This window comes from Tamandua tetradactyla, chromosome 24 (genome assembly GCF_023851605.1).
Source record: "Tamandua tetradactyla isolate mTamTet1 chromosome 24, mTamTet1.pri, whole genome shotgun sequence".
NCBI classification, from domain to species: Eukaryota; Metazoa; Chordata; class Mammalia; order Pilosa; family Myrmecophagidae; genus Tamandua; species Tamandua tetradactyla.
In genome coordinates this window covers 15,218,998-15,234,846 of record NC_135350.1, presented here as the reverse complement: position 1 = coordinate 15,234,846, position 15,849 = coordinate 15,218,998, and the positions used below count along the sequence as shown (strand labels likewise).

General features: G+C 38.7%; 1 protein-coding gene across 12 annotated transcripts in view; it reads left to right on the top strand.

Moving 5' to 3' along the window:
- Window positions 1-15,849, top strand: part of SGMS2 (sphingomyelin synthase 2) — an 83,542-nt gene that overhangs the window by 49,904 nt on the left and 17,789 nt on the right. For 5 of the 12 annotated variants that reach the window (XM_077142607.1, XM_077142601.1, XM_077142604.1 and 2 more), the window contains 2 exons: window positions 10,278-10,971; window positions 14,522-14,639. In XM_077142607.1, the coding sequence (XP_076998722.1) occupies window positions 10,517-10,971; window positions 14,522-14,639 (573 nt within the window). In that variant the 5' untranslated portion in view covers window positions 10,278-10,516. The other 7 variants (XM_077142602.1, XM_077142606.1, XM_077142605.1 and 4 more) reach the window with 7 other exon arrangements.

Below are 15,849 nucleotides of genomic sequence, written 5' to 3'. Positions count from 1 at the left end.
GCATTTCAAACTAAATTTATTTTAACATTTGTTCCCCCTATTATTTATTTTTATTCCATATGTTCTACTCTTTGTTGATATGGTAGATAAAAGGGTCATCAGACACAAGGTTTTCACATTCACAGAGTCTCATTGTGAAAGCTATATCATTGTTCAATCATCATCAAGAAACATGGCTACTGGAACACAGCTCTACATTTTCAGGCAGTTCCCTCCAGCCTCTCCACTACATCTTGAACAACAAGGTGATATCTACTTAATGCGTAAGAATAACCTCCAGGATAACCTCTCAACTCTGTTTGGAATCTCTCAGCCATTGACGCTTTGTCTCATTTCACTCTTCCCCCTTTTGGTCGAGAAGGTTCTCTCAATCCCTTGATGTTAATTCACAGCTCATTCTAGGGTTTTTCTCAGTCCCTTGATGCTGAGTCTCAGCTCATTCTGGGATCTCTGTCCCACGTTGCCAGGAAGGTCCACACCCCTGGGAGTCATGTCCCACGCAGAGAGGGGAGGGTGGTGAGACTGCTCATTATGTTGTCTGGAGGGAGAGGCCACATCTGAGCAACAAAAGAGACTCTCTTGGGGGTGACTCGTAGGCCTAAATTTTAAGTAGACTTGACCTATCCTTTGTGGGGTTAAGTTTCATATGAACAGACCCCAAGACTGGGGGCTCAGCCTATAGCTTTGGTTGTCCACACTGCTTGTGAGAATATCAAGAATTCGACTTAGGGAAGTTGAATTTCTCCCCGCTGTCACCATTCCCCGAAAGGGGCTTGCAAATACTTTTCCGCTCACTGATCAAATCACTCTGGGATTCATCGGGGCAAGAGGTGATTTTTTTAAGATACCTATTTCAGAGGCCTGTTTACATTCTATTATGCAGACTTTTTGAAATCGTGTAAAATATACATTCAGTTTGGTCACCATGGTGGACAGTGAAAAATTGATGCATAGATTTCCAAAGTTTGAATGGCATGGATTAGGATCTAAGTGTAGATAATTCTGGAATTATGAAGGAACTATTCCTTTATTCTCATTTCTTTTCCTTGTTTTCCTGCAATAAGATACTATTTTTCTAGCTGGGCCACAGTGGCACAGTGGTAGAGTTCTTGCCTGCCATGCCAGGTTCGATTCCCGGTGCCTGCCCATGCAAAAAAAAAAAAAGGTACTATTCTTCCAAAACTAAAAAAAAAAGCAAATTTGTTGTTTACAAGAAAACATGCTGCAACTTCTATTGTGATCTATTTATTCACTTAAAATGAAATTGCTAATACTAATATACTCCCCTGTGGTTTGGGGAGTATAATGTTAAGCTGTCAGATACAGCTTCTGCTTTTTTCTATTTCTTAAGCTAGTCAGTGTTCTTAAAAGAAAATATAAACTCTAATATCAAACAAATGCCTTTTCAAGTATTAAATGGGATGTTTTTATGTGGTTTTCAGAAACCTCTCTCTTCCATGGGGACTGTGCAGGCTCCTAATGCAGAGTAGTAAGTATGAAAACCTAGGGAATCAGTTTCTAGGGAATCAGTTTCTAGGTTTATAATCTTTGGGGTATATAAGGAAAACTAGGAATGTAGAAGCAGATAATTATCACTGTTGTTCAGTTAGACTGTTAGATTTTGTTTCTGATAAAGTACCCTGGGATTTTTAGACTAAACAAGTGCTAGCTGCTTTTATCTGACCATAAACCATGAAACAGATAATGCCTGTTTGCATGGAATGATTCTGGTGAACAAATACCTTGTACTATTTCTTGTGAATTGAAAGAAGTACTGTTTAGATTATTAAAAGTGCAGGTGCCTGTTTATATTTTAGGGACTCCTCTGCTCGCCTGCTAAAGTGCATAAGCACTTTACCCCAAAGATGAGCCCTTAACTCAGCTTGTTCTCTGAGATGATGGCTCTATCATTCCTTGCCTACAGTTCAGAAAGGAGTGGGAAGTAGAAAATTTCAGCCTAGTTCTACTAAACACTAAAGAAGACACCTAGATAAAGGGGGAAACCACCTGGAATGCCCCCCACCCCACCCCTTAGAAATTCTTAAATATATCAGGGATGGAGGTGGGAAACGGGGGTTTGAGTTAAGCTCCTTAGGTGCTTGATATGTCCCCCACCCTAGCCCTGAGAACACTGGTTGAAACACATCCAAGTGAAAATTTAATTTTAGATACATTTAAATTTAGATATTCCCTAGACTTTGACCTTGACCTTGACCTTGACCAACCATTTTCTGCTGTTTCAGGCTCTGGGTAGCTATGCATGCATGCATGTATGTATTCATTTACCCTATCCAGTGCTCTCTGTGGTACCACTGTTATTAAATTGCCGTTCCCTGTAACATCCCTTCCCTTTATGATCCCCTCCTCCCCCCACTGGACAGCTTCAGTCCTACAACCCTAAAGCTTTTAACATTTTCTTTCCAAAATACAATGGGATTAAATCTGAGCATAGGAATCCTCCAGCCGCCAATAGAAATATTCACTGCTAGGAATCACTATAGAAAGAAACCAAATTCTAAAACTGCCTATGGAATATTTTGAAGGTCAAATATTATTGTAGATACTTTATTGTATCAAGCTTAGTCAAGACAAAGCCAGCCACTTTAGGCGCAGCACTATTCCAGTCCTCTCAGCATACTGCACTACGAACCACACCTTATTCCCTCTTACCAAATACACTCCCACAATTTAGTTTTCAAATTTGCTGATATTTGCTCTATGTAAAACAAGTCTTCATTTCAACAAGTATTAAGTGGTCTATCAGGCCGTTTAAAATGTCCACGTTTTTACTGAGAAAACAGATCATTAACTCAAGGTCATCTTTTTTTTCCTTTTAATCCAACTCATAGTAAATTTTGATAAATGCTGCTAGAAAATGTATCCGGTTATTGTCACTTCATATTGTTTATTTACAAGTTTATTTTTGGAGCACAGCTTACGCAACTTTGGTTAAACAAATTCATGGGCTGGTTCTTGATCTTGTCTGTAGAAAATCTGGCATCGTGTTATCTCTGAATGTCAGCTAAAAAGTGCTTGGCTGCTAAGTATAACACTTAAAGGGGTAGATGAGCCTGGAATATAGTAACAGAGTATGAGATATTCCTTGCTTTGCTAGTTCTTTAGAAGCGTTTTTACCTTGACAGGATGTATCTCTCTTTTAACAGCTTAATTAACGAATAGTTTGTATACCATAAAATTCACTATTTTGGAGGTATAAGTCAATCATTTTTAGTGAATTTACAGAGTTATGCCATCATCACCACTGATTTTAGAACATTTTCGTCATTTCAGAAAGAAACCGTGAGCCTGTCCCTACCCAGAGCGCAAGGCAAGTACTAATTGTTGTCCAACTCTTGGTCTCTAACAACTGGACACAGTTAAAGTTGTCCAGTCTACCTTAACCATGACAATCAACCTTCCTGGAAGTAGCAGGTATCAAAACGTCTGTCCCTCACCTAGGATAAGCTTCCCTAAAGTTCAGAAGTGCAATTGTTGTAGCTGATTTTCCGTTCTGCCTTGATGTTAAAAAAAAAAAAAAATCCATTCCATTCTCAGAATTAAGTGTCTCCAATGTATGTTACAAGCCTGCCCATTTCCCTAATTTACTATACTATCTGTCATATTTGTAGAGATGTGGGACCTAGTGACAGTATAAAAACTTGCAGTGATGTAACCAGCCTCTCTTCTACCTTATTTTGTTGGGATAATGGTTAGCAAATGTGAAAGTTTTGGACAAGCAGATGATCTTCTTTTCAGTCTTCAAGAACATAAAGATACTTAACACATTTTGTGGATGCTTCTGAAATAGAAGCCCATGATACACCAGGTGCCCCTTATTTATAAGCATATTAGTACCTATCTGTTTTAGATGGGAAAGTTTTTTACAGGTAAGTTAAGCTCTAAGACTCTAAATAAGGAAAAATGAAGATGCCTTGGTCTCTGAAAAAACTTTGTGGGCATGAGATTTAATAATAGCTGAACTGGGTCTTGTTAATTTAAAGTGATATACTTGTGTTATTAATTTGATATGGTGGTTAGTTAGTAAGAGTAACTATAGTTAGCTGGGGGAGATGGGTAACAGCGAGATAACTTTTTATTCTTTTTTTTCTATGAGAAAGGTAAGTTATTTTACTATTTTTTTTTCTAAATTTATATTGATTTTCACAGATTTTTTCACAAAAAAAATTGAGAACCTTCTCTATTTGTTTCATTTTTTAAAATCAATAAAATAAAAAAGATAATTTACAATTGATTTTCTCAATCATTTTCACTATCACTGACTTTTTAACGTGTAGTAGCTCCAGAAGTGGTGGTGTGTGGATAAAAAATAGGGGCTTCCTGAAGTGAGATTCCTCAGTTCCTGTCCCAGCTAGTTGTGCCTCTTCCTACCTGCCTGATCTTGGCAATTCACTTTCAGTTTTTTCCCTTTGAAATTGGCCAAACAGTATTTCTTAGGGTTATTTTGTGGATTCAATTAGATAATGCACAAAGTATAGTAAACATTTACTGAGAGCTATTTTTTGCTCCTGTTCTTTTTCTACAATTTGCTTTTTAATGACTTCATAGTGACAACTCAATTTTCTTTTTTAAGGTCTGAGGAGGTTTTTGGGTCTGGCAAGTAACCTACCAGCTATTTCCTTTATGCTGTAATATTTAATATTCTATCTATGAAGATGGTATGACTTTGTGTTTTCTTTTATTCCCTTCATTTAAAAAAAATTTATTGCAGTAACACAAAGTTTCCCATTTTAATCACATTTGTGTAAAATTCAGTGGTATGATTTATACTCACAACATTGTGTTAACATCTTCAGCATCTTTTACTCCTCTTTTTCATCTCTTGAAGCAGTAACTACCCATTAAGCTATAATCTCCTCTTCCTCTACCCTTATAGTAACCTATAATCCAGCATCTGTCTCTATAAAGTTTGCTTCTTCTAGGCATTTCATTTAAGCTAGATCATACAGTATTTATCCTTTTTGTATCTGATTTTTTTCTCTCAGTGTAATATCCTCAAGTTTCATTCAGTTGTTGCATACCTCAAGATTTCGTTCCTTTTTGTGGCTGAATAATATTCGTATTGTATATATAATGCCACATTTGCTTATTCACTCACTTATTGATGGACACATAGTTTGCTTCCACCTTTTGGCTATTCTGAATAATGCTTCCATAAATATTGGTGTACAAATATGTGTTTGAGTTGCTGCTTTCACTCCTTTAGGGTATATACCAAAAAGTGGTATTGCCAGGTGACATGGTGTTTTAGTTTGCTAAGCTGCTTAAAGCAGATACCGTGAAATGGGTTGGCCTTTAACAACGGGAGTATATTAGCTTACAGTTTTGTGGCCTTGAGAGTGTCCAAATCAAGGCAACATAAAGGTGATGCTTTCTTTCCAAATACCAGCAGCCAGCAATCGTTGGCTCCTCTGCCAATGGCAAGGCACATGGCAGCATCTGCTGGTCTCTCCCTTCCCTTCCAGGTTTCATTGCTTTCAGTCTCTTGCTTTCATGGCCTTCTCTCTCTCTCTAAATGGAATGAATATATAAAGGACTCCAGTGAGCAGTTGGATAAGACCCACCCTGGGTCATGCCTTAACTGGAGTAACCTAATCAAAAGACCTTACTTGCAGTAAGTTTATACCTGCAGGAATGGATTAGCTTTAAGAACAGGCTTTATTGGGGTGCATATAGTCCCAGACCACCCACCACATACGGTCATTCTATTTTTAATTTTCTGAGGAATTGCCAAACTGCTCTACACGTGGTTCCGCCATTTAACAGTATACCAGCAATGTGAAGGGTTCCTGTTTCTCCTTGTCCTGACCAACATTTTTTCTTTCCTTTCCTTTTTTTTTAATTATAGTCGTCCTAATGGATGTGAAGTGGTATGTCATTGTGGTTTTGATTTGCATTTCCTTGATGATCGTGATATTGAGTATTTTTTCATTTGCTTATTAGCCATATTATAACTTCTTTGGAAAAATGTCAATTCAAGTCCTTTTCCCATTTTTTAATTGGGTTGTTTCTCTTTTTGTTGTTGAGTTTAGGGGATTTAGGAGGTCTTAATATTAAACCTTTATCAGATATGTGGTGTGCAGTTATTTTCTCCCCATCTGTAAATTTGCCTTTTCACTTTCTTGGTAGTATTCTTCGATGTACAAAAGTTTTTTTTATTTTTATGAAGTACATTTTACCTGTTTTTGGTTGCTCATGTTTTTGGTGTTGTATCCAAGAAATCATATCAACTCCAAGGCTTATATAAATGTTCTTCCCTCCCAAGTTTTCGTCTAGGTGCTTTATAACACTCTTCATATATTTTCTGAACATTTCTTTATATTGATTAGAAGTTGTTTCAGTTTCCTGTGTTTCTCCAGAAATACCAGGAAATGGGTTGGGTTAAACAATGAGAATTTATTAGCTTATCGTTTTAAGTCCAGGGAAATATCCAAATCAGTGTCTTATCAAAGCAATGCTTTTTCCCAAAGACCAGCTACTGGCAATCCTTGGCTTCTCTGGCACATGGTCAAGGCACGTGGCAGCATCTCCTGGTCTCTCCCTTCACCTCCAGGTTTTGTTGATTTCAGCTTCTTGCTTTTATAGCTTTCTCACTCTCTGTCTGAATTTCCTTCTCTTAAGAATGAAATAGGGCGGGCAATGGTGGCTAAGTGGCAGAGTTCTTGCCTGCCATGCCTCAAGACTTGAGTTCGATTCCTGGAGCCTGCCCAAGCAAAAACAAAAACAAACAAACAAAAAATTACTCTAGTAAAAGGATTTAAGACCCAACCTGATTGAGGTGGGTTACACCTTAACTGAAGTCACCTCATCAGAAGGTCCTAATCACATTGGCTTCACCAGCACAGGAATGGATTAAATTTAAGAGCATGTTTTTCTGGGGTACATACAGCTTCAAACCACCACAGAGGTTAAGGGCATTTTTATGTTGTTGAAGTGGTCAGGTATGTGTCCATATCTTAGAATTAGGCTTTCTAACTGGTTATTACTGGTTCCGTAAGGAAACTATGTATGTTTAATTCGTAAATGGAACCTTGATCTTTCGGTTGAATCTTGGATTTTTGAGTTAGATAGTTACTTCCAAATGTACTTTTCTGCTTTTCAATCATTACTTGTCTGTTTTCTTTTTCTTATCTTGGATTTTTGGCTAGAACTTTTAAAACAATGTTAAATAATAGTGGTGACAAAATAAGACAAAGAAACACAATAATGTCTGCTAAGTGTTTTCTTGTAATTTGACAAAAAGATTCTAAAGTTCATTTAGATGTTTAAAAGTAAAAATGGGAGTCACAGTAGAAGAATTGTACTGCTGGCAATCAGCACATATATTGCGTAGCCTAAATTGGGATACTGGCATTGAAAGGTCCTGGCTTATATACTTCTTTCTGTTTCGTCCTTTAAATATTTCCTATTCTTTCCACTACCACCACCCCCATCAAGTAGTTGAATTTTATCAAATTCTGTTTTGCCTTTACTCAGGATGATCTTTTTTTCATATCTCATAATGCATCTCACTATGATCATTTCCTAATTTTAATTCTTCCTTGCATTTCTGATATAAATTAACTTAGTTCTAAAAATGCTGACACGACTACCTGTGTACTAAAATTTTACGAGTTTTTCATTTGTTTTCTAAGAGAATGTCTATAGAGATTTTTAGTTTTCTCATCTAGGTTAACTTCTAGTATTTTGCGGGGTAGGATGACTTTTTATCTGTTTTGTGCTCTGGTATAGTATCCTAAACAAATGAACTAAAGGAATTGTTCTTCATAGAGAGAAGCTGTTGTGGTTTTTTTCACTTTCCCAGACACTCACATTGAGGAAAGGATCACGATAGGAATGAGTATGTTGTCATTATCATCTTGATGACAAGCATTGAGTCCCAAGATTGGTTGACACATGATGAATGTACTTTGTATGTTTAATCTTCTTAATGAACTGCCAAGGAAAATATCAGTCCTGGCACTAATGATGACAAATGGGCTTTATACTCATAGAATGCTCTTATTCCCAGGGGCACAAAGCTCTTCACCCTTAATTATTTCAGTCATCTGCAAAGTCGTCCCATGAGGTGAGTAGCTGAGTGCTTCCTCTTACCAAAAAAAAAAAAAAAAAAAAGGCAGCTAATTGGATTTTTTTCTGTTCTGCGTTCTATGTTCTAGAATAGAACTAGGTAAACTACCTTATAAAGACCGTCTCTATGTCCACTGGCGAAACTGGATTTCAAAATCATAAGCTTCTTCCTCGTATGAATACCAGGCTAGGAGCATATGTGGACTTGTAACGCTGGAGGAAATTGGGATGTTAATTTGGCAATATGCTGTGTGTGGATTAGGTTAAACGTGGTAAAGAGAGCTAGGCAATGGGCTGATTTAGTACTTTGGTACCTCCGCTAAAGCCAGTACCCCATGGTGTTGAAGGTTTGTATTTGTATCTCTTACAAAGACATCTCTTTGATCATACTTTCCTCAACTTTGTGCTGTGGATTTGCCATACAGAGACTGTCTGCCAATTCGGGTTTACCCAGAGGGGAACTGGTCCTTTCTCATCCTGCTGCTAATGTCCTTTCTCATCCTTGAAAAAGCACCTGGCGGCTTTTTCAAAAGGGCAAGAGAAAGGTGAGATGTCCAAAATTCTCCTGGGCAAAGATTGCTCCTGAGCAATCTCTCTGTGCTGGCTTCTCTCTTCCAATGATCCTCCGTTTCTCTGCCAGGCCAACTTTCCTCATGTTTTCCCTTCCTGAGAACCTTTTGTCAGAACAGCAGGAGATGTGTTACAGCTGAGCTTACATTTTTATCTAGTGATCGTGTCACCCTCTCCATACGCCGTTTGGTGTCCTCCGGTAGTTTTGTTTTAGCTCTGCCTCTCCAGTTAGACTGTAAACGCTTTAGGTGAATGTTCAGGTCAGATCTTTTTAAAAAAAAAACAAAAACAAAAAACGCACCTTTTTATTCCCCTCACATACCCCTCCATACTGTGGCATTTAGATGCACAATCAACACTTGTGTGGTTTTTCTATTTGCCGCCCGTAACTGTAAATAAATAGTGCTTGTGCATACTGACTCTGCCATTTTAGCTTTTTTCCCCTGTTAAATAAAGGCTTAACTCTCACCACTTTGAGTTTTTCCTTCTCATTTTTTTCCCTGAAGTTACCCTTAAAGAGAGATTTTTTTAAATGCAGTGGATTATGCTTAAATTGTACAGTGTGCTCAGGGTGGGGACTAATTACAAGGATTGAAAACTTTCGGGTGGCTGAGTTTTGTTGCATGACTAAAATACTGCCTTCCAAAATTGAGAACAGCTGGGGCCTGTTGCTAGCACATATAAAAGAGCTGGTGGCGGCGCTCTGTTGAACAGAAGCCTTCGCTCTTGGAAGCCTCTTAAGCATAAGCCGAAGGTACTGTTTCCTCATCAGTGCTGCAGTGAGTAAGCTCACCAAGCTGGCCCTCTGGATGCCCGTTTCTGTTATTTGGCAAAAATTATGGTGGCTGCATAAAAATGTTTACTAATTTGCCATGTCAATTGCAGTAATTATTTTATCATTCAAGTAACAAATTCTACTTGTACCCAAATGCGTCAATAGCCAACACTTGTCTTAATTGTCTTGTCTTATTCTTATTTTGAAGAGTGTCAGCTGCTTGTGTACAGTGTGCATCTCTGAATATAAAGATGTAAAGTGAGTCGGTGTCATTTTAAATATATGGGATATATAGCTTTTAACCTGAGTCTGTTTTGAAAACTTGGTAAGACTTCAGTTTTGTAATAAGAAAATTAAAAATTGGCGATTTTGACAAATACGAGGCATAAGAACTCAGTGCCTGCAGGCAACTCATCACAGGTATTTATACTTTTTTTCTTTTAAGGGTCATAGAAAAGTTGAACAGTCTTAGGAAGGAATGATGTGCTCTCCTGGCAGGTTCTAGCTAATTATGACTTCATGGTTAGCAACAAATAATGCTATCTAATGAAATGTTTGAGATGTTGGTTCCTGACTTTTATTGAAAGAAATGTAAAGGGAATTGATTTAATGCTCCTATTAATATTGATATCATCAGCCCCAAAAAGAAACAAGAATTCCAGTATAAAGCAATCCACTATTTTGTAAATAAATTTGATCTCAGCAGCTTTAACTGTGTTTTGATGATACATTTATAAAGTGAATGGCTTTGGTATTTCTTGCCTCATTTTAATAATAATATTGTTTTGGGTGGTTGATGGTCGGATAATCAGTGTCTGAACATAGTTTTGTTTTGATTTTGCAGGTGTGGTAGGAACATCTTTTGGGAGAAGAGACTTGGCTTCCTTCTGAAAGTGGCCAGTGTGCAGCAGATAGCTCCATGGGTGTTGCTGCCATCAGATGACCACCGTCTCCATTTTGTATTAGGAAACAGAATTGGTTGTAAGCTCCATGTGGACCTTGGAAGCAGAAGGATTCAAAAATTTAAATTTCCACAGATAACAGGAGCTTTGCCATCTCATTTTTGATCTGAAGACACAGACAATGGATATCATAGAGACAGCAAAACTTGAAGAACACATGGAAAACCAAACCAGCGAGCCAGCAAACACTTACCCAAGACCTGCTGAAGCTGTGGAAGAAGAGAGCAAAAATGGCAATGGCAAATCCAAGAGCTTATCCAATGGGCTGCGAAAGGGCACCAAAAAGTACCCGGACTATATCCAAATTGCTATGCCCACCGAATCGAGGAACAAATTTCCTTTGGAGTGGTGGAAAACTGGCATCGCCTTTGTGTATGCCGTCTTCAACCTCGTCCTGACAACCGTTATGATCACAGTTGTACACGAGAGGGTGCCTCCCAAGGAGCTCAGCCCTCCACTCCCAGACAAGTTCTTTGATTACATTGACCGGGTGAAATGGGCATTTTCTGTATCAGAAATAAATGGGATTATATTAGTTGTATTATGGATCACCCAGTGGCTGTTTCTGAGATACAAGTAAGTAGGTCGGATACATTTTCAGGTTTGCTAGTTAGTTTTTAAGTGAGCAGGTGTGTGGTTGAAATGATCTTTCTCATATTGACCTAGTAAAGTGAGTCTTATCCAGGCATTTGACGAAAAGAAGCAATGGAGGGATTTACTACATTGAATACTTTGGGTCAGTATTCAGTAAGTGGTTATTGAGCAGCTATGTATGAAAGAGGTTAGTGTTCAGAAGTCCTGTGCTGGGTGATTCATAGTTTATGAATTTAACGGGCAGTTCCTGATTGCAAACAACTTGGTGCTACGTATTTCTGTGATAAATCAAGAATCTCAGAGAGGAATGGCATGCACTTCATCACGCCCTATTTCAGGCTCTTTTTTTTTTGCACGGTCAGGCACCGGGAATCGAACGTATGCCTTTCACATGGAGGGCAGGAACTCTGCCACTAAGCCACTGTGGCCGTCCCTATTTCAGGCTCTTGATGGGTGGGGAAAGGTGCATGACAAGGAGGTTTTTGCTACTCACAACGTGATGAGCGTGTGGTCTTAGAGTCATCAGCAGGATGCTTTGAGGTTTGCCTCAATTCAGGTCTCATAGTTTACATTTCTTTTGCCTATTGGCAATCTATTCACAAGAATTTGTTTAAGAAACTGAATTTAGAACTGGTTCTGTGTGGCTTGGGTTTTAGATTTCTAAAGTAAACCAGTGCCTTCAGTTTTCCTGCACGACACCACAAAGGGGCTCTTAGCTCACAAGTTTCAGACTCCCCATTTTGTACTATCAGGAAGTAAGAAGCCAAGTCCTTTTACCCTGAAGATGTTTAAAAATCTAACATTGCTCTGAAGTGGCTGTTTCTGCTTCCGTATTTGAATTCTGGCTGCTGGGCCATAAAAAAAAAAGATTCTAGTAACTTGATCAACTAAAATATAAGTATGCTCAAAACTGCCTATAAACTGGGGCTTTAAAAATGTAGTATATACTAACTTAGTCACTATATTTAGAAATATAGGTTAACTATGGAAAGTAAAACATCCAAATAGAATTTCACTTTTGAAATTTTAGAAGAGAAAATTTATTTATGCTGCTATTCTTTCAATTTGTTGTTGCTTTGCTATTAAAGAAATTCAGTCTCTCTTTGCTACAGAGGGCCCCAGATGCAATTTTGCAATTTTGAACTTATTTCACAAACTGAAATCATTTCTAAGCATTTTCCTTTAATTTACTTTTTAGTTTATTTTAAAAATATGTCTAAGTAAAAGATGTAGCTTTGAATTGTCTTATTTAGAAGAAATTTTTTCTGCTGCAGTCATTAGTTGTGGGATGATGTATGCTAAAAGCAAAGAATGCATTTGTTGTATTTATATAAAAAGGAAAGGAAAGAGTGTTTTTCTTTTTACTGTCTGAAATTGACACTGAATATAAGAAAGTCTGGCTGGGCCACAGATGTTTGCTGCCTCCTTTCCTTTACACCAAGATTTTACTCATAGGTGTGTGAGAAGAGAAAGTTATCTGCAGTCTCCTAAGTACTGGCCTCCACCTAACTACCGTCTGCACCTCGGTTTACTTGAGTCTTCCTTAGATGGTTGTTGCTAACTGCCCGTGGCCATGTAGCTGGGCCCCAGATCTCCGTGATACCCACTGCTTTGGTAGCAGTTCATCCTCAAAAACTTGTGGGAGGAAAAAAATCACAGAGTTTCCCTTTCTATTCTTAATTTACAATTGGATCTTATATTTTAGTCACTAGAGGAATGAGCTGAATGAGCTTTACAACCAATTTTGCAAATTCAAGTCGAGTGAGAAATCTTACTTGTGCGCTTTTTAAAACACCTTTCAAAGATATGGAAAAAAGTCATTAACAGTTTTTTTTACTAAATAAGGCTTCAGAGTGAATGTCTCACCTTATAAGTTTTCTGAGTACTGCTGAACTTAGAACGCTAGAATGAACACAATTAACTCATGAATCCCTGCTTATTATTTCACCTCATCTAACAGCATGGAGCACAAATCCAAAGAGAACTTTTTGAGTATGGGGCCGAATCAAAGGGTGCATCACTTTTAATTTAATCACAGGAATAGACTCGGCACCTTTTATCACCCATTGCTTTTCAGTACCACAAATGGCAGAGCAAGAATAGCAAGCCTTTGAAAGCGATGCCTTTGGGTAAATAAGTATTTTCATCTCCCAGCCTACGTGGTATTCCTATATTTTGACCCTATGTACCTATGGAATCGTCTTAAAAATAGCTTTCTGGAGGCAGGCCACTAGAATATTTATTTGTACGTAATTCTTTACATTAGAATCCCTGTCCATTACCTGAATGAGACTTTGATCCATGTCAGAACCAGAGACTTGGAGGAACCTTGAAATCTGCCTCGTGCCCACAGATGCCTGTGTGTCCAGAAGTCTTTGATTAGAACCAGTTTTGAATGTTTGAGTGCTCTGCCACTGGGCAGCATTGGAATGCTAGATTTTATGTAGTAGGGAAATTACAACCAGTAACCCTAGGGGCTCTCTGGGGTCCCTATGATGTCAGTCATCTCTTAAACCCTCAGAATCCGGAGCTTACAGACCCACCCCCTGAATACACAACAGACAAGGAGTTGCCATCTGCAGCTGGCAGTGAGGACGCTCCCGAGCGCCCGATGCTCATTCGGGTACCCACGAGGCAATGATGCACGTGGACAGAGCCTTCCCTCTGGAGTGCAGTGTGCTCAGGGAACCGCTGCCGCAGACCGAGAACCGAGGTGATGGAGGGAAGAGACCGATGTTAGTCAAGACAAATATCTGTTCCAAAAAATATAAGATGAAAAAGGACTTTTTGTTTTTGCTTTGTTTTGGCCTGTTTTGGTCAAGATTGAATAAAATAAGAGGACCTCGGTTTACAGCTTCACTAGTAAATGTCTCACTGGTACGAGGACAATTTGAACATCTTTAACATTTAATCCTCTGAAAATCTCTTTAATCATAGAGAAAATCATTCTTGCCCAAATTACCAAAATACTTTTTGGATGATCCCCACATAAGCCTTGCTTGTATAACCTGGATTAAATGAGTTGACGCATATCCCTGCGTGTCCAATTATGTAATATCACCTTGGTTCATTAGTTAATTCCTCCATGACTATGGCTCGCTTATACCTTTGATAGGTTCCCAAGAGAGGGTTTTATTAATGTACTGAGCTGACTGAAAACAGAGAGAGGTTCATTGAATTCTCTGTCAGTGAGTGACTTTTTTTAGGAGAGGTATTTATCTAGAACCCTTGGTGTATTTTTGCTTCTCCCCCTACTATTTCCCATGAACGCACTCCTTGTGGGCTCCAAACCACCTGAATTGATGGCAGTATGTGCATCTTCGTTTTTGAAGTCTGCTGTGCAATCTCTCCTGGAATTAAAGGAGATGGGCAGCTTACAAATAAGCCTTTAAACACTGAAACTGTGGTTGGCTTGTGAATACCATTCTGTCTTAAATTATCCTTTATTCTGTTAAACGTTGTCTTATGTTGCCTTAGAAACAAAAAACAACCAGTAAACTTGTTTTTTTCCACCCCTTTTTTTTCCCTTTAGGTCGATAGTGGGGCGCAGATTCTTTTTTATCATTGGAACTTTATACCTGTATCGCTGTATTACAATGTACGTTACAACCCTACCTGTGCCTGGAATGCATTTCCAATGTGCTCCAAAGGTAAGCAGCTCTGAATTAACTATCTAGGGGAAATCCAAGAAAACAGTCATTGAACACCTACTGTCTTATATTTTTCTAGGCAAATGTGATAACTGAAATCTAGCTTGTTTTCTATTTTTCTTTAGATCTTTTGGGGAAGAAATTTAAAATCTACTCCTGAAATGTAGATCATCATACATAAAAAAATGGGGAGTTTTTTTGCTAACTGAAGATTGAATTGGCTTTTTGAGTCTTTCCTTTTTAAATTTCTTGTTTAGTTATTTGTTCAAGAATTCATTCTACACATATTAAGTTCCTGTTCTTTACCAGGCACAGGTAATAGCAATGACCAAAACAAAGTTTCTCTTCCTCCAAAAATTACATTCTTTCAAGGATGACAAACAATAAACAGATGAGTAACTTCATAACTTGTCAGGTAGTGTTTTCATTTGATAAGGCTGCCAGAATGCAGTACACCAGAGATTGATTGGCTTTTACAGAGGGGTTTATTTCATTTCACATTCACAATTCCTCAGAGGAAAAGCTGCTAGCTTTCATCTGGGTTTCTCTGTCACATGGGAAGGCGCACAGCCCTCTCTCCCAGCTTCCCTGGGGCGTTTGCTCTCTGCAGTTTCCAAACTTCTGGGTCCGTGTGGGCTCTGAGCAGAGTTGGGCCGTGCTGTGCCGAGTTCCTTCTCTTTCTTCTGACCTCTCCTTTTAAGCCTCCAGCTAGTTAAATGAGACATTACTCATTGTGGAAGGCACTCCCCTTAGCTGGCCAGGGTTGTAATCAGCCATAGATGAAATTCACATGCTGATGATTTAAGTCCCCAGCCACAGAACAGCTGGGCACCATCATGTGGCCAAATTGACATCTGAACTGAACTGTGACAGGTGGTGTTGAGTCCAGTGATTGTCAGATGGACTATAAAACTGAGTAAAGGTGGAAGGGAGTTTGGGGGTAGTTACTATTTTATATAGTGGTTATGGAAGCATTTAGTAAGCATTTAGGCAGGGACCAAGATGATTGGTGAGCCATGTGGCTGGCATGAGGGCCCCAGGCTGAGAAAATAACTTAGTCCCTGGAAGAGCAGTGAGGCGATTGTGACTGAGGAGTTGCAATAGATTGTGTTGGTCACAGACCCCGTAGGGCCCCGTGGCCCACTGTAAGACCTGGGAACTCGGTGGTGGCAGTGGAAGTCGTGAGAAGTGGTTCTGTTCTGGGTCCTTT